Source organism: Pongo pygmaeus, chromosome 3, assembly GCF_028885625.2.
Source record: "Pongo pygmaeus isolate AG05252 chromosome 3, NHGRI_mPonPyg2-v2.0_pri, whole genome shotgun sequence".
Classification (NCBI taxonomy): Eukaryota; Metazoa; Chordata; class Mammalia; order Primates; family Hominidae; genus Pongo; species Pongo pygmaeus.
In genome coordinates this window covers 42,373,367-42,400,589 of record NC_072376.2, presented here as the reverse complement: position 1 = coordinate 42,400,589, position 27,223 = coordinate 42,373,367, and the positions used below count along the sequence as shown (strand labels likewise).

The 27,223-nt window shown below is 37.9% G+C and overlaps 1 protein-coding gene across 1 annotated transcript in view; it reads right to left on the bottom strand.

Moving 5' to 3' along the window:
• Positions 1–27,223, bottom strand: part of GRXCR1 (glutaredoxin and cysteine rich domain containing 1) — a 138,613-nt gene that overhangs the window by 57,211 nt on the left and 54,179 nt on the right. Inside the window, exon 2 of the mRNA XM_054485940.1 lies at positions 9,688–9,930. Within this exon, the coding sequence (XP_054341915.1) occupies positions 9,688–9,930 (243 nt within the window). The remainder of the gene's footprint in view (positions 1–9,687; positions 9,931–27,223) is intronic.

The window sequence follows — 27,223 nt, the reverse complement described above, 5'->3', positions numbered from 1 at the left end:
CTTTGAGTCCTCAACTTTTAAAAGCTCAAGCAATAGCCAGACACAACTAAATTTGAATCATGGCTACACCAATTGTGATCTGAAGATATTTAAATAGTGATTTAGCTTCTCTAAGCTTAAGTTACTTCAAGTATAAAATTTGGGTTTTGAAAGATGATAACAGTACCATTCACAGTACTATTTTCAAAAGTAAGAGATAATGCATGTAACATGCTTAGCAGAGTATGACATTCAAATTAGCTTTTACTATCATTGTCATTGTTGTTCTTATGATTAAAAACTATCCCGAGTTATCCAGGAAAAAGGGACAGAGAAGCAATCACACAAGAAACTGCTTAAATTCTAAAAGTCTGGCTTTAGTTCTAAATTTTAAATTTCTCTATCCCTGTACTATCTGAAGGCCAGAACAAACACTTCGTGGCTTTAAACAACAAAGCTTGAAGATTTAACACTTATCTTGCCTATTACCAAATAAGATCCAAAACAATAAAAGAAGATTTGAATGTTCATGAGACTTTCCTCCAACCCGATCTCTGATGGAATTTCTAATGATCAAACAAGTGACCAAAAAGAAATGAAGATAACGAATAAAAAGGAAGAGTAATAAAAACCTAAATTTCATCAGTTCCAGAGTTAAATAATGAAAAATTAAAATCAGCTATGATAGTACATGTGATGAAATGGGTCACACATTGCTAAATAAAATGCTCAAAGACAAGCCTGGGCAAATGGTGAAACCCCACCTCTACAAAAAATTTAAAAATTAGCCAGACATGGTGGCTCACACCTCTGGTGCCAGGTACTTGGGAGGCTGAGGTGGGGAGATCGCTTGAGCTGGAGTCAGAGACTGCAGTAAGCCAAGATTGTGTAAGTGCCCTCCAGCCTGAGCAACAGAGCAAGAACCCTGAATCAATATCAGAGACTTTTTTTTAAGTTATTCTTAGAAAACTAACTTCCCATCTTAAAAAGTACCTTGGAGATGGTTCTTAGTGAAGTGTATCCTACTTTCTAGCTGTCTTTGAGCATTTTTTTTTTGAGACATGAGATTTGGAAAGGTACAGGAGTTAATGATATGGTTGGCCCTGTGTCCAGCCATATTTGTCTCATCTCAAATTGTAATTCCCATGGGTCATGGGAGGGACCTGGTGGGAGGTGATTGAATCATGGGAGTGGATTTTCCCCTTGTTGTTCTCATGACAGTGAGTGAGTTCTCCTGAGATCTGGTTTTTTGAACATGGGTGGAACTTTTCCCTTCACTCACTCTCTCTCTCCCGCTCTGCCATGGTAAAGACATGCTTGCTTTCCCTTCACCTTCTGCCACGACTATTAGTTTCCTAAGGTCTTCCAAACATGCTTCCTGTTAAGCCTGTGGAAATGTGAGTCAATTAAACCTCTTTTTTTCACAAATTACCCAGTCTCAGGTAGCTCTTCATAGCAGTGTGAAAATGAACTAATACAGGAAATTGGTACTGGGAGTGGAGCATTGCTATAAAGATATATAAAAACGTGGAAGGTACTTTGGAACTGGGTAATGGGCAGAGTTTGGAACAGTTTGGAGGGCTCAGAAGAAGAGAGAAAGATATGGGAAAGTTTGGAACTTCCTAGAAACTTGTTGAATGGACTTGACCAAAATGTTGATAGTGATATGGACAATGATGTCCAGGCTGAAGTGGTCTCAAATGAACACGAGGAATTTATTGGGAACTGGAGTAAAGGTCACTCTATAGCAAAGAGACTGGTGGCATCTTTCCCCTGCCCTGGAGATTTGCAGAATTTTTAACTTGAAATTGATGATTTAGAGTATCTGGGCAGAAGAAATTTCTAAGCAGCAAAGCATTTAAGATGTAACCCGGCTGTTTCTGAAAGCATACAGTCATATGCATTCACAAAGAAATTGTCTGAAATTGGAACTTATGTTTAAAAGGGAAGAAGAGCATAACAATTTGGAAAACTTGCAGCCTGACGATGTGGTAGAAAAGAAAAACTGATTTTCTGGGGAGAAATTCAAGCTGCTGGCTGAAGAAATTTGCATACGTAAAAAGGACCTGAATGTTAATAGCTAAGACAATGAGGAAAATGTCTCCAGGGCATTTCAGAGACTTTCAGAGCAGTCCCTCCCATCACAGACCCAGAGGCCTAGGAGGAAAAAATAATTTCATGGGCCATCCCCAGGGCCCCACTGCTCTGTACAGCCTTGGGGCATGTTGCTCTACATCCCAGCAACTCCAGCTCCAGCTTTGGCTAAAAGGGGACAAAATACAGCTTGGGACATGGCTTCAGAGGGTGCAAGCCCCAAGCCTTGGCAGCTTCCACATGGTGTTGGGCCTGCAAGTATGCAGAAGGAAAAATTCAGGTTTGGGAACCTCCTCTTAGATTTCAGAGGATATAAGGAAATGCCTGGATGTCCAGGCAGAAGTCTGCCAGAGGGGTAGAGTCCTCATGGAGAACCTTTACTAGAACAGTGCTAAGGGGAAATGTGAGGTTGGAGCTCCCTCATAGCTCCACTGCAGCACTGCCCAGTGGAGCTATGAGAAGAAGGCCATTGTTCTCCAGACCCCAGAATGATAGATCCACTGACAGCTTGTACCATGTGTCTGGAAAAGCTGCAGACACTCAATACCAGCCCATTAAAGCAGCTGCTGGGACTGTACTCTGCAGAGCCACAGAGGCAGAACTGCCCAAGGCATTGGGAGCCCACCCCTTGCATTAGCATACCCTGGATGTGAGACATGGAGTCAAAGGAGATTATTTTGGAGCTTTAAAATTTAACAACTGCCCTGCTGGGTTTTGGACTTGCATGGGGCCTGTAGTCCCTTGGTTTTGGCCAATTTTCCCTTTTTGAATGGGAGCATTTATCTGATCCCTGTATCTTGGAAGTAACTAACTTGTTTTTGATTTTACAGGCTCATAGATTGAAGGGAGTTGCCTTGTCTCAAATGAGACTTTGAACTTGGACTTTTGGGTTAATGCTGGAATGAGTTAAGACTGTGGGGGACTGTTGGGAAGGCATGACTGTGTTTTAAAATGTGAGAAGGACATGAGATTTGGGAGAGTCCAGGGATGTAATGATATGGTTTGGCCCTGTATCCCCACCCAAATCTCATTTCAAATTGTAATGCCTGTGTGCCAGGGAGGGGCCTGATGGGAGATGATTGAATCATGGAGGCAGACTTCCCCCTTGCTGTTCTCATAATAGCAGGTTCTCATGAGATCTGGTTGTTTGGAAGTGTGTGGCATTTCCCCAGTTTGCTCTCTCGATCCCTCTCTCTCTCCTGCTCCACCATTGTAAAGACATGCTTGCTTTCCCTTCACCTTCTGCCATGATTGTAAGTTCTCTTTGTGAATGCATATGACTGTATGCTTTCAGAAACAGCCAGCTTACATTACAGAGGTCTTCCAACTGTGCTTCCTGTTAAGCCTGCAGAACTGTGAGTCAATTAAACCTCTTTTCTTCATAAATTACCCAGTCTCAGGTAGTTCTTTATAGCAGTGTGAAAACAGACACAAACAGAAATATCAACATCTTTCAGCAGATATTCAAAGACTCCCATGACCCCAAAATTTAAAAATTACTTCTCACATGCAGATGTTAAATACTTTCACATGGTTTAAAACAGAACACTTTCAAAACGTAACAAAGCACTTAACTTTCTGTTAATGGTTTATGACACTAGTTATTATTTTATATAATTATAATAACACTCCCATACAGAAACAACAAATTTACCAAAGGCTGGCCACCATCTCTACAGCCCTTATTAACAGAGTAGATACTAGGGAATCATTGACTACATGAAAATAACTAATGAGAAACACATACAGCTTGAAGGAACTGTTCTAGTCAAAATGAGCTTTGATCACCTTGGCAGACACTAACTGCCTACCCAATATCTATGATCTCTCTTTTCTATGCAGTACTAAGAAATACCTTATTTTTTCAGCCTATCAATGTGACATCTAGAATATTACATTCCTATCCTTCTTTGCTACTAAAGGTTAACAATAAAATGCAAGTGAAAGTTGGGTGAGATTCCTGAAAAAATAAAAAAAAAACTCTTTTAAAAGGAACTTCCTTCTTTTAAGAAGGATGTACTTTTTTTTTTTTTTATTCCATTTCTGTATGGAATACAGGTATGATGGCAAGAGTTTCAGTAACTACCTTATACTATTAGGAGAACTTGAGGATGGAAGATCTGTGCTAAGAATGGCAGAACTGAAAATTAGAAAGTGGTCCTAGATTGTATCATGAAACTTTATACTCTCTCCAGTGAACGTTTCTGTACATTTTGCATATGAGAAAAAAATACAAACCTCCTAGATTTTAAAGATTTAAGTTTCATTGTTGTTTAGTGTGTGTGTGTGTAAAAGAACCATTATTACTCAGAAATGAATGTAATTTATAACTGTTATAGTCATCCAGCCTAAAAATTTTATTTTACTTTGTTATTTTGCCTGAAAATAGACCAATTGTTTTATTTTGATAAACAACAATAATGTTTTAACCTTTGATTTTATAATATTGGACATCAGACAACAATGAATGATGATCTCAGAGATGTAGAAAATACATGGTGAGCTCTATGGCTACCCAAGCTGACTGCCATGACACCTTTTCCAAGCTGTGTACAGGAGGGCTGGGGTACTTCCTGAATTGAGGAAACAGACTTGAGAGTCGGAAGACCAAGATGGCTAGAGTTGACAGGATAGTGTTTTAGAGAGTAAAGAGCTTCACTGAGAACTCTGGATATAAGTAGAGGGCCCAGACTGGCTGCTCAGCAGAGTGCTGATCAGTATCTTCATCTAAGAAAACCACTCAAGGTAAGCAAAATAACTATCTGAAAGAATTAAAGGAGACATTATCTAGGAAAAGGACCTAAAATAGTACCTGTTCCCACCAGTAGGACTGGAAAACCTCATAATTCATGGCGCATTGAGTAAAGTGCTTACAAGATCTTGATCAGTACTGAGAAACAGTTAGCTTTAGACCAAACACTATTCTGGCCCTGACTAGAAAACCTTAAGAAACAAAACCCAAAGGATCAAACTCTTTCTAAGAAACTTAACTGTATCTCAGCAAAGAGCTGAAGAATATGTATGGGTATAAAAAATTATTCCAACAATGAATATTTTTACCTAACAAGGTAAAATTCACAATAGGTGACATCTAAACAAAAATTACCAAGTAGGCATAAAAGTAGAAAAATATGACTAAAAATGAAGAAAATATCAATCGATTGAAATCAACTAGAACTGACACAGATATAATTGTCAGATAAGTAGGTTAAAACAGTTGTTATACCTATATCCTATATACTCAAAAAGACAAATATTGAGCATATTAAGTGAGATATAAAAGAAATATTTCTAAAAAATTTGGATTAAGTTAGTAAAAGAATAGATAAATGGCCAATAGAACAGTATAGATTTATAGAAACAGTATAGAACCCAGAAATAGATCCATATAAACATAGTCAACTCATCTTTGACAACACAGCAAAGGCATTTCAGTAAAGAAAAGATAGTCTTTTCAACAAATGGGCCTAGAACAACTGAGCATCCATATGCAAAATAAAATTAATCTAGACACAAACATTATTCCTTCACAAAAACGAACTCAATATAAAGACTTAAATGTCACGTGTTAACTATAACACTCCTAGAAGATAACTTAGGAGCAAATCTAGATGATCTAGGGTTTGGTGATGATTTTTTAGATACAACATCAAAAGTAGGATGCATGAAAGAAATTATGCATAAGGTGATAAAGTGAACTTCATTAATCTTAAAAATTTTTTGCTCTTAAGAGACATTGTTAAGAGAACGAAAAGACAAGCCACAGACTTAAGAAAATACCTGCAAAAGACATATCTAATAAGGAGCTGTCATCCAAAATGTACAAAGAACTCTTAAAACTCAACAATAAGAAAACAAACAACTTGACTTAAAAATGAGCCAAAGACCTTAGCAGACACCTAACCAAATAAGATATGCAGATGACCAATAAGCATATTAAAAAGATGTTCCACATCATATGTCATTAGGGAAAGGCAAATTAAAGCAACAATGAGATATCTCTACACATCTATTAGAATGGCTAATATCCAGAAGACTGACAACACCAAATGCTGGTGAGGTTGCAGAGCAACAGGTGAATCACAACAAATGCAGTGGATTTCTGGAGCCAACTGCTTCTTGACTATGGCAGGAGCTTCCTTGGGCACCCATGTCTGCTAAGAAATGTTGTGAGTATTCCTTAGAAATGTACCTAGAGTTTGTGTTTCTAGTTTGTAACCTAGCTGTGTCACTTGCAGCAAAGGAATTATGCTCAATACTAGTGGTCTTTACTCTTAAATAGAATAATGCAGTACTTTAAACATATATAGAATTTTCAGTCAGTCCCACCTCAATATCAGGTAGTTAAGAAATCTATTTTTGTCAATGGCCCTTTTATTCCTCTCTCTGTCACCAGAGACCCCACTTAGGTTCATTCTACATTTTATAGCTCCATTCCAATGTGGGTTTTTTGGATTTCTACTGTGGAGGCTCATGATTGGTCCAGACAGGCCACTATTTCTAATTTATTTCCCACTGGCATTTCTAAGACAATTTATGTTGTTACTACTTGAACACAATCTTTTTTTGTGTAAAAAAAATTTCTGATGCAAAATAATGAAACAGTTGCCTTAAGCAAGTTCCAAACTGAATTTGCTCCCCTGCCCCCCACTGTGGAGTATCCAAGGGCAATGCAGATTTACCTTCTAAAGTATTTTTTTTCCTTGACTGTTTGATTGCTTCCATCTTCATTTTTTAGTTTGGTTGGGGAAGAGAGTCATCAGGAAAAAAAGAGCTTAGTGTCCTTGTAATTCTTCTTGTCCATTAAACTTTGTTATTTTCACTTCGATGAAGATAACTAAATTCTTCTGGCACCACCCCCCCTGGATTGGGTAACACTGACAGTAATGCAAAGGGAGCTACAAAATGTTCTCTTGTTCTCCGTCCCATCTCCCCCAGTCTGCCTCCAGATGCCTCACTTTCTGTCTCTGTCTACCTCATTCTCTGGCTGTTTCTGTCTGTTTTTCTATTTTTCTGTCTCCTTCCTATAAAAAAATTGTATTGTGCAGATGATTCACAAATCTTGATTTTTCTCACCCATCTAAATTTAAACTAAATCAAATGGTTTCATGTGCCTGTTTAAAACACCACAGATGTTGAGGAAATTACCAACATCAGCTTCTTTTCCTCCCTTAAAATTACATTTCACCAGGTGTCCAACCCAGCAGAGGGCATCCTTCCATTTCAGATGCATGCACAGTGCGGGAAAAGGGCCCTATAATTCAAGCAATGTATTCCATTTACAATCGTGCATTGCAATTTAAATGAACAGGCTATTTTAATAGGAGGAGAATTCGTTGTTTTGGAGTGTTTGCCATTTTGAATTAAAGATTTAGAAGTAATTTTCCTTTCATAAGCAAAAAAGAAGGGGGAATATCTGTTTCTGGACTCTCTCTAGGTTCAGAGCATTAGCTTAAATTACGGAAACAGCAAGGTAGCACCTGTGTGATACTTCCTCCTCTAGGCTACCATGTGTATAAATAAAGTGATCACAGAAAAAAGCAAATGGGAAAGAAGCATGCCCCCTACCTCATTTGTCTGTTTCACCCTTCCTATGAGATTCCTCAAACTATAGGGCAAACAGCAGGATGGTCATTAGAACCTCTTATATTGTCTGAGAAATAGTGAGAAGATAAGCAGTTTGGCTTCTGAATAAGAACAGCCAACTTTATACCTGTGCACTGAAGGCAGTTGCCCACTAATTTTAACTGTGCAGTTGCACAGAAGTTGAAATTCACAATGGGAAATGTCTTACCTTGTCAGACATTTTCCCAAGTTAAAAAAGGGAAATGTTCATAGCCCTTACAAGTTACATTTTCTCCCTAGTGTGTTTGAGTTTATCAGATCCCTTCTTTATGAAAGAATGTCTTAGAGAGAGAACAAAAGAACATGATGAGGCAATATAGCATAATTCATCCGTCCGTTCAACATATGTTCATTTGAAAACTTACTTTGCATTAAGCACTGTTTGCGGTCCTAAAACTATACCAGCAAACAGGCAAAGATCCCTTTCCTTGAGGTAATGTGCCAAAGAGCAAGGGTTTGGGGAGTCAGACAGACATAACTTTGAGTGCTGGCCTTGCCACTTAGCCAGCTCTGTCACTTGGAGCAAAGGAATTAATGTTTTCTTTTGCAAAACAGGGATAATTGTTCATATTTCCTAAAAACATACTTTGTTCCAGGCAGAGGAACCAAGTGCTTAATATGTATTAGCTCAATATTCTCACAATCAGCATATGAGATAAGTTGTATTCTTATTCCCATTTTACAAACGAGAAAACCAAAGCACAGAGTCACACAGTAAGTGTCAGGACAGGAATTTAAAACAAGTCTGTCTGACCCCAGTGCTTGCTCTTAACCAGTATGCCATTTGAAAGTTTATTTTTAAGACTACCCTGAGGATTACATGCAATGACAGCTGCAAAGCTGCGAGTGCAGTGGAGTGTTATTATTACTATTATTATTTATTATTTTTACCATGATTGTTACTGCTATTGTCATTTTCTGCAACCTAAGGATATATGTTGAAATACATCAAAAAGAGGATCAATACTTCAAATCAGCATTCCTCTACTACAGAATGTAATGTGTGTCCAGCTCTGGTTAAAAGTACAATCACATAATGTCATAGCTATTGAATCACAGCTTCTCTACATTTATCTTTCTATAAAATGACAGGATATTAAAACACAGATTGATTCCCTGAAACAAAATGTGAGCATCTCCTGTTCTAGATTTTTATAACCTCCTCTGAAAAATGAAGGTTAAGAGCAGATGCTAAATGAAACCAAGATCCAAGTATCCATCTGTGGTTCAACGGTCTCTGTTCTGTGATAAGTGATCATGTAGTCAGCTCCTAAACTGGTTGCTGGTGCCCCTTGGCTCTTTGCTCTCACCCTTTCCAAAGTGTACTCTCTGGAGCCCTGTCTGTGGGCTTCTTCCACAGGATGTTCACAGATCAATGGGAGTTAACTACACTAACAGTATTATTCAAAGAGAAATGAAACAGGCATGTTCTGCTGCTGCTCTGGGAGTTCTCTCTGCTTACCGTAAGCCTGAATTTATGTCTCCAACTGCTGCATTACCCAAGTCAAAAATAATTTTAAACAAGCGGATAAAATTCTGGCTCCAGGCCCCATTTCTTATTGATTTCATTTCAGGACTATCATCTTAGGTTCATTAGGTAGGAAACTGATTGATAATGCTGTATATGAGAATTTATAAATATATATCTTATAAATATCCATTTTTCTTGCCTACACTAAAAATACAGTCTTTATCCCACATGCCAAGCTTCACAGTGCAAAACTGAAGTCAACTGAATATTTTTAAACATTTATTTCTATTCAAAAGTGCAGTTTCTTGTTGATTTTATCTCACTGTACTTCTTCAGGGAGGAGCACTGTGGCAGCTCATTGTCTGGGACAGAAATAAGTGCTCCAATCCCTTTGGTTTGAGCTCCAAAAAAACCAGCAAGTGTTCCAGTAGTTATGCTGCAAATGTATAGATGATTATAGATTTCTATCAGCCCTGGTTGGGTTCTATGACAAAGACTTTCCTGGGCAGCATACTTACCCCAAGGTAATGGCCATCAATGAACACAACAGGGAGGGATGGAGCTTCAGAAACTCGTCGGCATCGTTCGTCTAACTCTTTTCCATATTCACCATTCAGGGCTATGTTTTTCTCTTCAAATTTTACGCGATGGTTTTGGAAAATCTTTCTAACCAGTTCACATCTTTCAAAGGTTGTCCGGACCACACGAAGGCAGGTGGTATAAATCACTACACGGTCAAATTCTAGATCAGTTGATGGTTGCTGAAGGGAAATCATTGAGTTGTAAGAATGTTTGCTTTTACTTTCTTGTGTCTTATGATTTTAAGACAATTAAAAATTGCGTTAAAGCCATGCAATAAAAGTTGAATGAACTCATTTGCCAATTCAAAGACTTACCTTTTTAAGTTACAACATCCATAATTGGGATACAGATAGCAATCAATATAATATATTACATAATTTAATTTTTTCCTTTTCTCAGTAGCATATCAAGTAATGGCTAATCTTAAAGTTGATCACATCTCACATGGGATGCCATGTGGTAAAATAGTAAATGACTGAAATATTTTTCTTATGTTTCATAGACATTGCTCAATTACTACATCTGTTTCATAAACCTAAAGTTTATGCCACAGAATAGTCAAGGTTATAACGCATTTAGCCAGTTAAAATTCTTCTACTTATCAATTTATCCAATTGTATAGTTTTTGGGGCAACAATTTCCTGGGAATAACAAGACCTATTATCATGAGATTTTTCTAAGGTTTAAGTAGCATAACATATGTGCAAGGGCTCTGTTGAGTGACAGGGCTCCCACATGAAGTGAGAAAGTTCTGCCACAAGAAATAAAACAATTAAATGTTCCAGAATGGGAGTGCACAGAAATCAACACCAAAGTGAGTGGTGGGTCAAACCAGGCATAAAAAGGAAACAAGGAATCAGACACACTGGAGTGGAGGCAAGCAACACTCAAAAACAAGATGAAGACTGTCCTGTGTGAGAATCTTTTTCTACATTTCAGATGTCAGTGACTGCTTTCCCGGGAAACCCTGCCCAGCACTGCTAATGTGTGCTGAAGAGCCATACCAGGTAGGTTCTGAAATCAATAAGAAAGCTTCTCTTCTTCCTTATCACAGTCTTAGTTGAAGGAAACTGAACAGAACACAACTATACCATGAGACCGTGGGATACATGAGTCTTCACAAAGCTGTAATTTTTTAAAGCACAACCACACAATTTGCAAAAACCCTGTGGAGTCGAAACTTTGGAAACCATGCTGGACAGCTAAATACTAAAGCAAGCCAGTAGGACACTAAACTCCACCACTTTGTATGCAGAGAAGTCAGACCACTCTGCCAAGATGCACATGGACAGGTAACACTCCAAAGGTTCAATGTCATTAGGCAATTGTTGTCTTGCAGGCATCTGACTTCAGTGTGGTTACACATAATTATTTTAGGTAGAAACTTAAAATCTGGATTTTTATAGGAAATTTTCTGATGTATAAGTGGTGACACCTAACTGTAAATGCTTTTAAAGATCATGTGGACCAATATTTCTGAAGACTGGATTTGGCATATACTGCAAATTTACTACAACTAAGATAAAGAGAGCATAGCAGCACTATTGACAATAGCAAAGACATGAAATCAACCAAAATGCCCATGGGTGATAGCCTGGATAAAGAAAATGTGGTACATATGCACCATGGAATACTATGCAGTCATGAAAATGAATGAGATCATGTTCTTTGCAGGGACATGAATGGAGCTGAAAGCCATTATCCTCAGCAAACTAACATGAGAACAGAAAACCAAACACCACATCTTCTCACTTATAAGTGGGAAGTGAACAATAAGAGGATGTGGACACAGGGAGGGGAACAACACACACTGGGGCCTGTCAGAGGGTGAGGTGGGGAGAGTGAGAGCATTAGGAAAAATAGCTAATACATGCTGGGCTTAATACCTAGGTGATCGGTGGATCGGTGCATCAAACCACCATGTCACACATTCACCTACATAACAAACCTGCACATCCTGCACATGTACCCCAGAACTTAAAATTAAAATTAAAATTTTTAAAAAGAAGAGGATAAGCTTGAAAATCAGATATACCTGAGCTCTGCCACTGGCCACCTGTGTATCTTTGGGAAGCTAATGAACTATTGTCTCAGTGTTCTCATCTGTGACGACAGTGATGAGAACGTGATAATAACAATAGCTACCTAACAAGTTTGCTGAGAAGATTAAGTAAGAGAAAATGTGAAAAAAAACACAAGTGTAGGACTTGTGACACACTACTATTCTAAGTTGAGCAGAGAAAAATATTGCACTTCACATCATGGAATTTTTAAGATTAAAAAAACAAATATAAGTCAGTGGAAAAAATCAGTGTAATTGATGACAAAAAGGAAATTATTACTATGTTTTGATTTAGAAACACTGATCTTTAGAAGGAGCAACCAAGTGCCCAAGGGTCTATAGCTCCTCTTCATATTAACAGGTATGGGGAAGCAAGGCACAGAAACTCACTGCAGATGCTGCAGCTTTCAGAAGAGCACCGATGTTCTCTTTCTTCTCATTATATTATCTGTGTAATTATGCATTTTTCCTCTGGATACAAAGACTACTATTACTGCATTAGTGTTCTACCAAAATGGACCACTACTTCAAATAGGTACATTTACTTTTGAATTATTTGTTATGAAATACTTTTCCCAGATGTGTCAAAGTTGAAAAATTTAAGATTGGACCAACTTGCTGCCATGTTAACCAACTCATGTAAGATTCTCTCTGATTATGGAACAAACCGTGTATACCACCTTTTTGTGTCTCTAAGACATATGCATTTTCAAAATACTAATAAGATGACCCCTGTCAGGTAGCCACGCTGGATGTTATCTAATGTATGAGATCACATGGATATCCCTTTACCTGTTGTTGAGGATGAGCTTTGCCTGGAATAAGTGGATCTCAAGAATGTTGAATGTTAGAATAAACTGGGGATCCTTTGAAAAATCCCCAAATCCTAGGCCAAGCCCATACCAATTAAATAATAATCACCAGGGTGGGGCCTCTGAATTGTAATTTTTTTTAAGTTCTAATGTGATTCTAATGTACGGCCAAGTTCTAGAGCTAGTTAGATACAGATTGGACATGCAGAATCACAGGCCTCACCCCAGATCTACTGACTCAGAATCTACATTTTAAAAAGCTTCTTGGAATTTGGAAACATATTATATATTTTTAAGTTGTACATACTTAAGGTGTGTAATATAATATCTTGATATACAGAGTTAAATAATTACTGCAGTCAAGCAAATTGATATATACATTATTCCACATAGTTACATTTTTGTGGTAAAACTGGCTAAAACCTATTCTTTTAGCAAATTTTGAATATGTAATACAATATCATTAACTATAATCCTCATGTGGCACATAGAACATCTCCCTATTATATCTCGCCTCTTCCCTTCTACCCCCAACCACTAACAGCCACCATTCAACTGTTCGTATGTATTTGAGATTGCTTTTGTTTGTTTGTTTTTCAGATTCCACATATAAATGAGATCACGCAGTATTTTTCTTTCTCTGCCTGGCTTATTTCACTTAGCATAATATTCCCTAGGTTCATCTATGTTGTCACAAATAGCAATATCTGTTTCATTTTTAAGGCTGAATCATATTCATTATTTATATATACCACAATTTCTTTGTTAATTTATCCATTAAAGGATACTTAGGTTGTACCTATATCTTGGCAATTGTAAATAATGATGCAATAAACATAAGTATGAGAGTGCAGGTATCTTTAAGAGTTGGTAATTTCATTTCCTGTGAGTATATACCCAGAATGAGGATTGCTGGGTTATATGATAGTTCTGTTTTCATTTCTTTAGGAATATTCATAATGTTCATAATGGCTACAGTAATCTACTTCCCACCAACAGTGTATGATTGTTCCCTTTTCTTCACACATAACACTTGCTGTTTCTTGTCTTTTTAATAACAGCCATCCTAAGAAGTGTAAGGTAATATCTCATTGTTTTGATTTGCACTTCTCATTGTGGTTTTCATATTATTGATGTTGAGCACTTTTATATATCTCTCTTGGCTATTTGTATGTCTTCTTCAGAGAAATGTCTATTCTGGTCATCTGTCCATTTTTTAAATTGGATTATTTTGTTTTTGCTATTGAGTTAGTTATTTGTGTTCCCAAATACTTGGGATATTAACCCCTTATCTACATATGGCTCACAAATACTTTCTTCCAATCAATTAACTGCATTTTCATTTTGTTGAAAACCTTCCTTGCTGTACAGAAGCATTTTAGTTTTGTGTGGTCCCACTTGTTTATTTTTCCTTGTATTACCTGTGTTTTGGGGAAAATATCCAAAACTTAAAAAAATTCTTGCCAGGGGTAACATCAACGAGTTTTCCCCTATGTTTTCTAGGATTTTTACAGTTTGGGGTCATATACTTAGATCTTTAATCCATTTTGAGTATGTGGTATAGGATAAGGGTCCAATTTCATTCTTTTGCATGTAGATATTCAGTTTTCCCAACACCTTTTCCCATTGCATCTTCTTAGTCCCTTTGTTTGAAATTAGTTTACCTTGTATAGTTGGGTTTATTTCTGTTACCAGGAAGTGCAGGAGTCCTCATTTCTTGTTTAACTTAAAAGAAAGAATTCAGCCAGGAGATACATAGCAAGGGTTAAGAAGCAAAGTTTGCAAGAGTCACAGCATTCCTGGCATTGGTATGTGCTCTAATGCACATATGGCTACAGTGACCAAAGATTTAGATCACAGCATTCAATTCCCTTTGAATACTTGGAAAGCGTTTTCAAGATAGATGGGTACAAACAAGCCCATGCTGCAAAGGCTGGAATAAATACCTAACTCTTCAATGCTCACATATTCACAGACATCTATAAGCATTAAAAGCATCCAAGAAAACATATCATCAAATGAACTAAATAAATTACCAGTGATAAATTACAGAGTGACCTGTCAGACCAACCATTCAAAGTAGCTCTTTTAAGGAAGCTCAACAAAATCCAAGATAACACAGAGAAGGAATTCAGAATTCTATCAGATAAATTTAACCAAGAGCTTGAAATAATTTGAAAGAATCAAGCAGAAAGTCTGAAGCTGAACAATTCAATTACAAATTGAAGAATGCATCAGGGTCTCTCAGCGTCATTGATCAAGCAGAAAAAAAATTAGTGAACTTGAAGACAGGCTATTTGAAACTACATAGTCAGAGGAGTAAAAAGAAAAAGAATAAAAAATAATGAAGCACACCTATACGATCTACAAAATAGCCTCAAAGAGGTAAATCTAAGAGTTATTGGCCTTAAAGTGGAGGTAGAGAGAGAGGGATTGGGGTAGAAAGTTTACTCAAAGACATAATAACAGAGAACCTTCCAAACCTAAAGAAAGATAGCAATATTAGAGTACAAAATAACAGCTACTATTTCATTCAGTCATTAGAATAATTTGTTTGCCAAACATGGTATTAAGCACTAGGTATATAATGGTGAGCAAACAATGTAATTCCACATCAACATGGAGTTCATATTTAAAAGTAATAGAAAGCCAAAATATCACATAAATATAGAATTACAAGCTGCTAGGTACTATTAATGAAATGCAGAAGTAATTATGAAAGCATAGTGCCTGGGTGCCTTCTCTTCTTGTCTTAGAGATCAAGAAAATATTTTCTGATATTTGAGGTTAAGTTGGAAGAATAGAAGTTAACAAAGAAATTAGGTAGAGGGTGGAGGAAAAGTATTTCATGCAAGTACAAAGATCTTAAGATGGGAGGAAGATAACATGTCTGACACTCTTCAAAGGTTGTTTCTTGATACACAAGAAGGGAAAAATATAATGGTATTAAGTGATTCTAGATAGGTGTGAAAGGTTGATACCATGTTGTATTTTATAGCCTGTTGTATTTTAATGATCGTGGGTCTTTTACCCTACAGCAACGAGAAATCCCTAAAGGGTTTTAGGAAGGATAGGAGTTGCACTAAATCTGGTTTACATTTCAAAATGATAAGTAAAGAAGGACCAGTGGCGGTAGTTGTACAAGATACACACTGCACAAACTTAGGCAGGGCCATTAGTAGCATATTCTAAACAAACAGTTCCCCCAGGGTTATGTAGTCCACATTTTGAGCCATTATACTCGTCTCATTGCCAGTTCCCTTGCTCAGGAGACTGAGGCTGAATATGGGGCAAATTCAGGGCAGAAAGTATGGTTATAAATTAAAATACACTATTCAGTAAAATGTTCTGAAAAAAGATTTTACTGTACAATTTTTGTATGATTTGGAAGTAGGTCTTTCTAGAGGTAGAGTGATAAGTTGGATGATTTCTCAAGGTATTTTCCAGTTTTATATGAATTTTAAATGATATTGCCTTTGGCAAAAAAAAAAAAAAATCCTCCTCTTCTACATTTGCTACATTTTCCTTCCCTCAATAGATTTGTCAAAGCATCTGGCCAGAAGTCTAAAAATAGCCTCTAATGGCTGTCCCTCTTCTCCCTTCCCGAGGGTTACCATGGGAATAGCGTATGAAGGATGGAAGCATCTGAGACAGCACTGAGAAGCCTTTGGGGTCTGCAGCCTCCGGCTCTGAGAGAGCCAACCTAGATGGTAATAAAGATAGGCCATTTTTTCCTTTCTGTTTATTAAAAAGATGAATCTTAGGGATTCCTGGAAGCCTTACAACAACCTGCAGCACATGCAGATGTGTTGGAAAGGGATGGAAATTACTGCAAATCAGACTAAGGAGTTACCAAATAGCTAACCTATGTCCTCAGGCTGCACATCGCTCTGCAGTATCCACAGCACAACAATGAGTACTTTAGTCACCCCCTCATCTTGGGACAATTGTGGAGCTTCCACATCCACTGAAACTAATCCTGGAATTCAAGCCAAGAATTATTATCCACCCATCCCCCACAGAAGATCAGCACGGAGCAGGCTCAGCTCCTCAGGCAGATGCAAATCCAGTAGGTTATTTCAAGCTATGTCTTTGTAGCTCTAGCCTCGCACTGATTTAAAAAGCCCTTCTGAAATGGGTCTCCTAGCCTTGCCCCAGTGAGTCCCCAAATCACTGAGAACTTAGAGGCCTCCAGAAAGCTGCAAGAATTCAGATCTTAAGCAATTTTTTAAATAAATAAAATATAACACATTAGAATATCAGTGGCAGACATAATGCTGGTAACTTTACATTCATCAATTCCTCACAATAACTTACATAGTGTTGCTGTATTTACAGATTTAGAAACCTAGGCTCAGAAAGAGTAAGTATCCTTATATCCTTGACAAGGAGACAGAGTTGACATTCAGCAAAATTAGAAAATTGAAACTCAGATGTGCACCCTTCCAAAGTCCATGTGCTTTCCACTGAGCCAAGACAAAACACTGAACCACACGTTGTTTTGCTACCCACTCCTGAGGACAAAGTTGTTACTAAACCACAAACTGCTATTGGCCTAATTCATTGCTGGTGAGACAATAGTTGTGAATTAAAGAGGTTTGCCTCTTTACTAAATTATGGTCCCACATGTATCGGTCACTTACATCACACGGGGCATGTTGAATATTTTTTTTCAGTCTAAAATGATTCCTTTGAGATGGGTGAGGGATAGATATTTTTTCCTATACATAAAGGCAAAGAGGCAAAGTGATTAGCTCAAAGCAATACAGCATGTCAGTAGGCAAACTGGGACTAGACCCAGATTTCTTGATTATCAGGCAGTGGGCCAACCTGGCTCCAGGAACAGCAATTTTAAATAGCAGGCACATGCGGCTGGAAGCAGGGCTGTGGGCCTAGTAAAGGGCAAGAAATTTTACATATATCGCTCTCTCTCCCTCTCCATGATATTCTGTAAACCTCTATAGTTAACTGTGCATTATGAGATTCTTCTTAATACTAAATTTGAGTAAATAAATCTCTGCCCACCTTGCTCTCAAATCACGTCTTGAATTTTTATTCTTGCACTTAATATGATTTGTAAATAAACTTTACCCACACCAGGCTTTATCCACATCAGGCTTCTCTCTTCATTTATTTCCTAGATCTGTTTCCATTCTAACCATACTCTCTATTCAGCTCTGAAGGTGAGTGGTAATTTTCTACATCAAATTCCGCTCCTCACAATTGGACCACAAAACATCAAAAGGAACTTCTCTATGTCCCTCTATAAGACACAAATTATAAAAAATAATTATTTATCACATGACTGCTGCATATTTATATGCAGTTCTAGAGACTGCAAAAGGAACTCTACATATGCACTTTTCATTTACCATAGTGGTAAAGATCATGGCCCAGGTTTTATAGACACAGAAACTAAGATGTGGAAATAAAGTTAAGGTGCCCAAGTAAGTCAGAGGGGAAAAGGGAGCAGAACCAGAATTTGAACCTAAGTCTGCCTCCTAAGTCCTTACTCTTTCCTTAGGAAGATGTTATATAAAACTTCTTAAATACAAGTGACCAAAGGACCACCCTGTTCTAAAATAGTGGTAAAATGTACCATGAACAGGCTGTCACAGGGACAGTCCTAGAAATTCCATTACTCATCCCTACGCTTTCTTCTAATCTCTGGTTAAATGTCACTTCTCAGACAGGCCTTCCCTCATTGCACTATGGGAAACCCCTCTATCCTCTTAGCCAGTTCTTTCCTAGTACTGCTGGATGTTATATTGTGTATGCTAACTGGTTCACTATCTATCCCCACACATTAAGACATAAACTCACTGAAGCAAGGACTTAGTTTTTTTCATTAGAACTAAGAACCCAGAATATAACCTAGTGCATATAGATACTCCATAAATATTTTCTGGCCTCTTTTCCATACATTTAATCAGAACTTAGTGGCCGGTAATTTCCCGCTTAGTAACCGGATAATCCTGGACAGTTTCTTGACCACTTTCAGTCTTCTTATCTTTAAATATAGACACTAGTGAGTATTTCATGGGGATTTGTGAAGTTTAAATGATTAAATGAATAGAAAAACTCTTATTAGGAAGACTAATGCATCATGAACTCTCAGTAAATGGTATATTTTTATTAATATTATTATAAAATGTTATTGACACATATCAGCACTATCACCATTATTGCTATGAACAAAAAGTCCGAATCCACAGTCATCAACCAAATAAGCTCAAATGGCAAACTTTAACCTCATAATCACACAATGATCAAAAAAAATCTCTTATTGAGGTAAATTGCTCTTTTTTAAAAAAAATCAACAACAGCGTTTATTTTTCTCATGAATTTGCAATTTGGCTATGGCTAGGTGAGGACAGCCCATCTGTTCTACACTTTCCACCAGCTGGGGAGCTAGAAGCCTGGGGCTGTAATCATCTGAAGAACCTTTCACTCACATGGCTGGCAGTTGATGCTGGCTGGTGGCTAGGATTGTAGCTGAAGCTGTCTTCCAGAACACCTACTCATAGCCTTGTCCTGTACTTCCTTGTAACATGGTGCCAGGTTCAAAGGGTAAAAATCCTAAAAGAGCGAGGGCCAGGTGGAAGACTTATTGCTTTCTAGCCTTCACTTGGAATCTCTTTTGCTGTACTGTATTCATGAAAGCAGTCATGAAAACCCACACAGATTCAAGGGGAGAGGAAATAGACTCCCACTTCTTGATAGAGGAATGGCAAAGTTCTGGAAGACCATGTGGAACCAGAGATCTTGCTGTGGCCATTGTTTTTGGTGGGGGAAAATATAATTTCCATGCAACCTGGTAAGTTTGCTACAATCCAGAGTCTTGGCTCTCAGACATGCAACCCGGGAAATTCACCATTGGCTGGCTTTTTGGATCAAGATACTGACGTGTAAGACAAGAATGCCTATTTATTATTTACAATGAAAAGAACATGTCATTGACGTAGGAACACTCAAATTCTCTACGCTTTCCATATTCTTAGTGGGCATAGAATCAGGACAAAGGAGTAAGGGATTTGATTCAATGGCTTGAATAGCAGGAGGTCAAATTAGGTCTGAATTTTTGACTTGTCAAAGGGATATGAATTATTAGTATTCAGTGGCTGAGACTTCTGGGGTTTCTCTCAATGCTTCCCTCTGTGATTCCCCTTTGCGTAGCTTCCTTAGCTGATCAACTGCTCTTTTGGAATGTTCTTTCTTTGGGTGTGCTGTTCCACTCAACCTCATCAGTCTAGGTTGGCTGAGGGGAGACATTCTTCTCCTATGAGTATGACTTTCCAATCTAATTTTCTAATTTATCTTGTCTTGATCTTATAGGGTGTATCTCAGAAAGCAACCTTAATTCTTTTATTTCTTATTTCTTGTGGGAAGAAGAAGTACAACTACTGACAAGAGAGTTCACAGTAGTCAAGGTGGGAGAAGGTGGTTTGGACTAAGGTAATGTTGGTGAGGTAGGCGGTGGTCAAGTGAATGGAAAGGGGTTCAGGATAGCACAGTCAGCTTTGTTGGTGCTTCATGTAGGCCCCTTCACCAGGTCAGTGCCTCAATCCCCCAGTTGGTGTGAGTTGCTTGCTCACGGCTTGCTAACGGGCTCCCCCCATTGCTTGCTAACGGCTCTCAGCTGCCTTCCTCTTGGGAGAATTGGTCTCACTCAGTGGAGTCTACTCAGCTAGAAAAGTGGTGGGAACATAAAGTTTATAAGCAACAACTAACTGATACTGGGGTAATAAAGCCCTGCTCCCTTTTCTCAAAATGAGGCAACTCTGCCCTTCACATTTGTTTGGGATATGCTATCAATTCTGATCATGAAAAACAATAGTCAAGTATATATAAGCATACAGCAGATGTCATAAAAATCTCTCCAAGTTCAATTGCCCACTTTGTGGCATAACAGAAATGCATAAGCATAATCTTTACATGCAAAGATTTCTTCAGAGTGTTTTCTATTTTCTCAGTGCTCTCAGATCAAATAAGTGAATTTCAGTTATTTCCTCAGGAGTTATCCATTTGTCCAAATCAATTACTGAATGAGCCTAGACGTTAACTGCAAAGTCAATGAACCCAATAAATCTTCCACACCAAAAGAAAATCGCTGATTATTAGGCAAATGCAAATCAAAACCACTATGAGATATCATCTCATGCCAGTCAGGATGGAGATTATTAAAAAGTCAAGAAACAACAGATGCTAGTCAGGATGTGGAGAAAAGAGAATGCTTTTGCACTGTTGGTGGGAATGTAAATCAGTTCAACCACTGTGGAAGAATTGTGGTGACTCCTCAAAGATCTAGAAGCAGAAGTACCATTTGACCCAGAAATCCCATTACGGAGTATATACCAAAAGGAATACAAATCATTCTATCATAAAGATACATGCACACATATGTTCAATGCAGCATTACGATGACTGGGATCCACCTCTTTAGCAACGTATATCAGAGGAAACTGAGACTCACTCAGTTTAATTATTTGAATCAAACTTTTCTTTAGGAACAAAAATGTTGCTGTGTAAAGAAAACCAATCTCAAGCCCTTGCTTTGACAGTTAGTAGCTGTGATGGTTAATGTTATGTGTCAACTTGACTTGGCTAGGGGATTCTCAGATATCTGATTACACATTATCTCTGGGTATGTCTGTGAGGGTGTTTCTGGAAGAGATGAGCATTTGCATTGTAATGAGCATTTAGAAGCAGATGGCCCTCCCTGATGTAGGTGGCCAATGTACCATCTGTTGAGGGAGTGAATAGAACAAAAAGGCAGAGGAAGGTTGGATTTGCCTTCTCTCTACCTGGCTGCTTGAGCTAAGACATCAGTCTTCTCCTGACCTTGGTGCTTCTGAATCTTATGCCTTCAGACTCAACTTAAGTCTACACCATCAGTTCTCTGGATGTCAGGTCTTCAAACTACATCATTGGATTTCTTGAATCTTCAGCTTGAAGACTACAGGTTGTGGGGCTTCTAAGCCTCCATAATCCCATGAGCCCATACCATGTAATAAATCTCTTCCTAGATATAGATATCTGGATACATAGACAGACAGAGAGAGAGAAACATAGACATAAATATAGACATAGACATATAGACATAGATATTATACAAATATAGATACTATATTTGTTCTGTTTCTCTGGAGAATGCTGACTAATATAGTAGCGGTATGAATTTGAGGAGGTCCGTTTACTTTTCCAGGACTAGGTTTTCTGTTCTGTAACATGGGAATAGCTACAGTCTCGCCCACAAGAGAGTTGTAGGATTATATGTAAAATCCACATGAAGACACATTGCTAATTATAAATCTTCACAAACATGCCATCTATCACTATTACCCAAAGTGTCATAGCTGGAAGAAAGAGGGATTAGAATCTAATTCAGAAATATCTCCCGGTAACCACATTCCCACTAAATAAAAATGTCTACCCTCTAATATGAATATCTTGGTTTCTATACATATTGTCAAAAATACTATGTATTGGCATTTTACATTTTGCTAATCTCTATAGATAAAACTGATACGAGGATGACCACCAAAATCACCATATTCAGGAGCCTCTAATCTCAAAATTATGAGCTTACAACAGTTAAAAGCCAGGCAGCAAGTAAGTAAGTCAGGGATATCTTGCAAATGGAGAAATTTCTAAAATGTTTTTCCTCTTATTTCTTAAAATGTTCAAGTTGCAAACTAGAAGAAAAGGGACTACAATATTGAACAATGGCATTAGAGTATTAAGTGGCTAGAGAGCCCTGCACTAACCATTTTCGTAACACCCTTCATCTTTGTTACAAGAACCCCAGTGCTCTTTCTTAAAGGGACAGGTGCCCTTTCTCTTCTACTGTATTTTATATATTATATCTACAATAGTATATAAGATTAAAGTGTTTCTCAATTTTCTACATCAAGAAAAATGCCTGAATAATCAGCTAAATGCAGCCAATCCCTTTCAGTGCATTTGGATGCTGTAAGAATCTACTTTAGGGGTTGAAATACCTGTACTTCATCTCAGCCTGATTCTTTCATAAATGTCAGTGTGATGAAGAGAAGTTATTTCAGTCCCTGTAGAATTCCCAGAATAGACTGAGAACTGAGGGCAAGAAAGCCAGTGAAAATTCAGAATTTGAGAAAATTGGACACAGCCTCAGGGAAACCCCCTATTCCCATTTCCTCTTCAGGCTTCCAGGCTTCACTCTGAACGTCTCTCTGACTGTACTAATAATCATGGTCCCAGTGTCACCTAAATACACTGAACTCCAGGGAAGTAACATCTAGAGGCCATTTATGGAAGCTTGGTTGGTGCAGGAAGCTAATATTTTTTATAAGTAGAGAGTCCTTTAACTCTGTAAGTAAGGTAGGTACTGTTATTATCTTAGCTTTACAAATGAAAAACCTGAGGCACAGAGAAGTATGTGACAGGACTAACGTCAGGCAACTAGCAAATGATAGAGCTAGTATTTGATTCAAGTAAATTATAGAACTCAACTATTTATATGACCTTATTAGCCGTGTTCTGACTCTCTCTATATCCCAACTCACGTGATAAACAATAAGAAATTAGAGGGACTAACACAGGATTTATGAATTTTAAAGTTGTTTTTTTTTTGAGATGGAGTCTTGGTCTATGGCCAGGCTGGAGTGCAGTGGCATGATCTCAGCTCTCCACCTCCCAGGTTCAAGCGATTCTCCTGACTCAGCCTCCCAAGTAGCTGGGAATACAGGCACGGGCCACCACACCCAGGATTTTTTTTTTTTTTTTTGTATTTTTAGTGGAGGGGGGTTTCAACATATTGGTCAGGAGGGTCTCGATCTCCTGACTTCGTGATCTGCCCAACTTGGCCTCCCAAAGTGCTGGGATTACAGGCGTGAGCCACCGCCCCTGGCCCAGAGTTTCTTAAATACATAGAGATTTAAAACAGTGTATTGGTTTAAATAGTGTATTGGTTTCCTATTGCCGCTATACCAAATTACTACAAAGATAGTACAAAGATAGTACAAAATTAGTACAAAGATAGTAGTTTAAAAAAACAAAAAATTTATCTTAACAATTTCAGGGTTTAGAAGTCTTATATGGGATTCAATGGACAGAAATCAAGGTGTCAGTAGACTCATACTCCTTTTGAAGGCAGAATTCCTTGTCTTGCCTTTGCCAGCTTCTAAAGGGTCCCCCATTCTGTGGATCATGGTCCCTTCCTCCATCTCTGATTCTGACCTTCATGACTCCTTTTTATAAGGACCCTTGTTATTACACTGGGTCCATCCAGTAATCCAGAATAATATCCCCATCTCAAGATCCCTAACTTCATCACATCTACAAAGTCTCTTTAACTGTAAATTAACATATTCACGGGTTCCAGGGATTAGGAGAGGGACACCTTTTGGCAGCGTGTGGGTGGGGGCGGGGAGCACTATTCAGCAGCCTATCAGACAGATGGATTTTAAATACCAAGTTATAGGCGTAAGACTAAAGGGCTTATTGGACTACATCTTCCTCATGCTTATCAACTTGCTCTAGAAACACAATCTGATGGTAATTCTAATAAGGTAACCATGAAACACATTGTTCTTCCAAGACCCTTGATACAATCACTTGTGCGTAGGACTTTTCTCCAGGATGCTACTGAAGAAAAGGAAAGGGCATAAAAAAGAAACAAGTGCATTAAACAGGGGGAAATGATTAGCCTGTTCTTTGTCTATCTTTTCTACTGGTTTCTATCTCTTATCTTGCAATATGCTTTCCCTTCAGGTATTAAAAAAAAAAAAACCCTAGAAATTGCTGTGAAAAGCAAACACAAAGCATGACCAAGTGAGGTACTTTGCATTACATGAAAAGGAAGACACAAATGAAAATGTTTTAAATTTTTGCGTAAAGCCAGAGGTTGAATTTGTCTATGTGCTCCGCAAAGGAATCTAAATAATTTTTCAGCTCAGCTTCAAAGAAAACAAATAACGACAAGATTTCAAAAGCAAAAAAATGTTGCCTTCCCATCTCTTCTGCAAGTTCCCCAAACTAGGTTGCTTTAATTAAAGCACCTAAATTGTAAGGCACATGAAACATACACAAGTAGACGTGTGCAGTAATAGTTAAAACCATAAAAGTCATCTTTTTTCACTACATGTACTATACCATGTAGTGACTGATGTAGTTTTGTAAAGGAAGTTGAACATTTATTATTGATTGTATATACAAACTAAAAATAAATGCAGCTTTTGAAAACAAGATTGATTGTTATATCATTATCAGAAGGAAGAAAACAAAATTATTTCTGGAAATGTTGGGAATTGTTTCTGGAAAGGAAAGCAGACTCTGCTTGGTTTGTCACCACAGCTCCTCAGTGGAGCTAATTATTAGATTTTGGAGATTTAGCCATTAGGAAAGGGAATCTAACTAAATTATTGAACAAAATAATAAGTCTCATTAAGTGGCAGATTTTATCATGTACAATTTTATCAGCAACCCAATCTACATTGGAAAAAACAATCATTGAATGAAGTCTATATTCCAAGCATTATGTCAATTGAATGTATTGCCATAAACTTCACAACATACTATGCAATAAATATTATTATTTCTTCTTCACTGACAAGGAAAATGAGTTACAGGGAGATTGCTAACTTGCTTAAGGTCACAAAATCATGGGACTCTTTTCCCATTGGCAAATACAACATCCCTCGTCCCTAAGTTTTCCCTGACATGTCTGGTCACTCCTCTGTGTTCAGCTAGGGTCACTCTTTCCCCTGAGCCTTCTGGTTCCCAGAGGCTCTCAGCTTTGTCCACTGACCACCTCATTCTCTCTGATGACCTCATCCAAAATTTCAACAACTAACTGAAGGCTGTTGAAGCCCCCAAATGTACATCCGCAGCTCAGACTCCTTTCCTACAATCCAGACTTGAAGTCCAGCTATCTACATAATATCCCTACTTGCAAATACTTCCTATAGCTTGAATTCGTGAAACCTACAAAAACCAGGTCAAGCAGCACTACCTTTAGGGAGCCCTTCAAAACTCTCCATTCAGTGGGATGTGTGCTGCCCATCTTCTGCACCGCCAGCACTAACTCCGCACCATTATGTACTTCCTGAGATCAAAAAGTGTATGTTATGTAATTTTGCATCCTCTAGACTTAATAGAATATCTGAAACATGACCATAGACACTGCTTTGGTCTAAATGACTGTGTCCCCTAAAAATTCATATGTTGAAATTTAATCCTCAATGCAATAGTATTAAGAGATGGGGCTTTTGAGAGGTGATTAGGTCATGAAGCAGAATACTCATGAATGGGATTAGTGCCTTTATAAAACAGGCCAGAGGGAACTGGGTTTTTCCTTTCACCATGTAAGGATACAGCAAAAAGTTCCCACCTATGAGGAAAAAGCCCTCATCAGGGACGCAATCTGCTGGCACTGTGATCTTCAACTTTCTGGGCTCCAGAACTGTGAAAAATAAATTTTGTTGTTTATAAATTGCCCAGTCAAGGGTATTTTGTTATAGCAGCCTGAATAAGCTAAGACAGACAGTAAGCACATATTTGTTGAATAAGAACAAACCAAAATTTGAATGTAAGGCAGTCTGATTCTAAAGTGAATACACTTTTCACACTAGGATAATAACACAATGTGACATAAGAGAAATTTTTTAAAAAAGAAAAATACCAATAGTGTTTTAATTCAAAATAAGCAAGCCAACAAAATCTCACTAGTATAATATCAAGTAGTTGTCACTTAAGGAAGCATTTGCAGTGACCTTTTTCCTGTCTCATTAACAATTTTTAACATAACGATGATGACTAATTTGCTCCTAGCCAAATACTTGAGGTGGAAATTCAGGTTGTTGCTGTGGCATGGCTATTCCATTGGGTATATATCATTCTGAACAGTATAATTTTATAGCTCTTGCCTCTGATTAAATTGAAACTACATTGCCAGGCCAAAAGCTGCAGGCTGAGTGTTGCACAGCAGCCAACTGCTTACCCTGAGCAACATGATATATTCAAACAAATCACCAGAAGGACTCTTTTACTTGCCCTTATCTTATCATTTTAACAACATATAGAGAAGGAAAAGGCTGAAAAACTTGTTTACAAATACAAGGAAATAATGTGGTAGTTTAAGTTAATTATTTTAAAACACTGGAGAGTAAGACAGTAAAGTGATGCTCAAAAACATGTATTTGTGAGAAGAGGAAGGAGGAATAAAATGAGCTAACCACCTCTAAAATAAAACAGAGAGCATCGTTATCCTTTACTACTGGTTAAATGCTTGTGCAGATGTTAACCAGGGCTGAAGAAAGACAAGCCTGTGCCCTTCACATCGTCTACCCTCCACATGGTAGCACTTACTGTAAAGGTACCTAAAAAGTCTGCAAGAAAATAACCACCCTCTGTAGAGCTCAATTTACAATCCAAACCTCTATGCCACAGCCACTTCTTCAGCCAGAACTGGGAGGGAGAAAGCATCTTTCTCTCTATTTTCAAAGCTGTGAGAATATAAGTATAGAAGATGCTAGACATGGTGTTACCACTCCCAAAGGTAAGGAAGAAAAGAAGGAAAGAAGAAGCAGAAAGGAAAAAAGAAAAGGGGTCTTGGCAGTG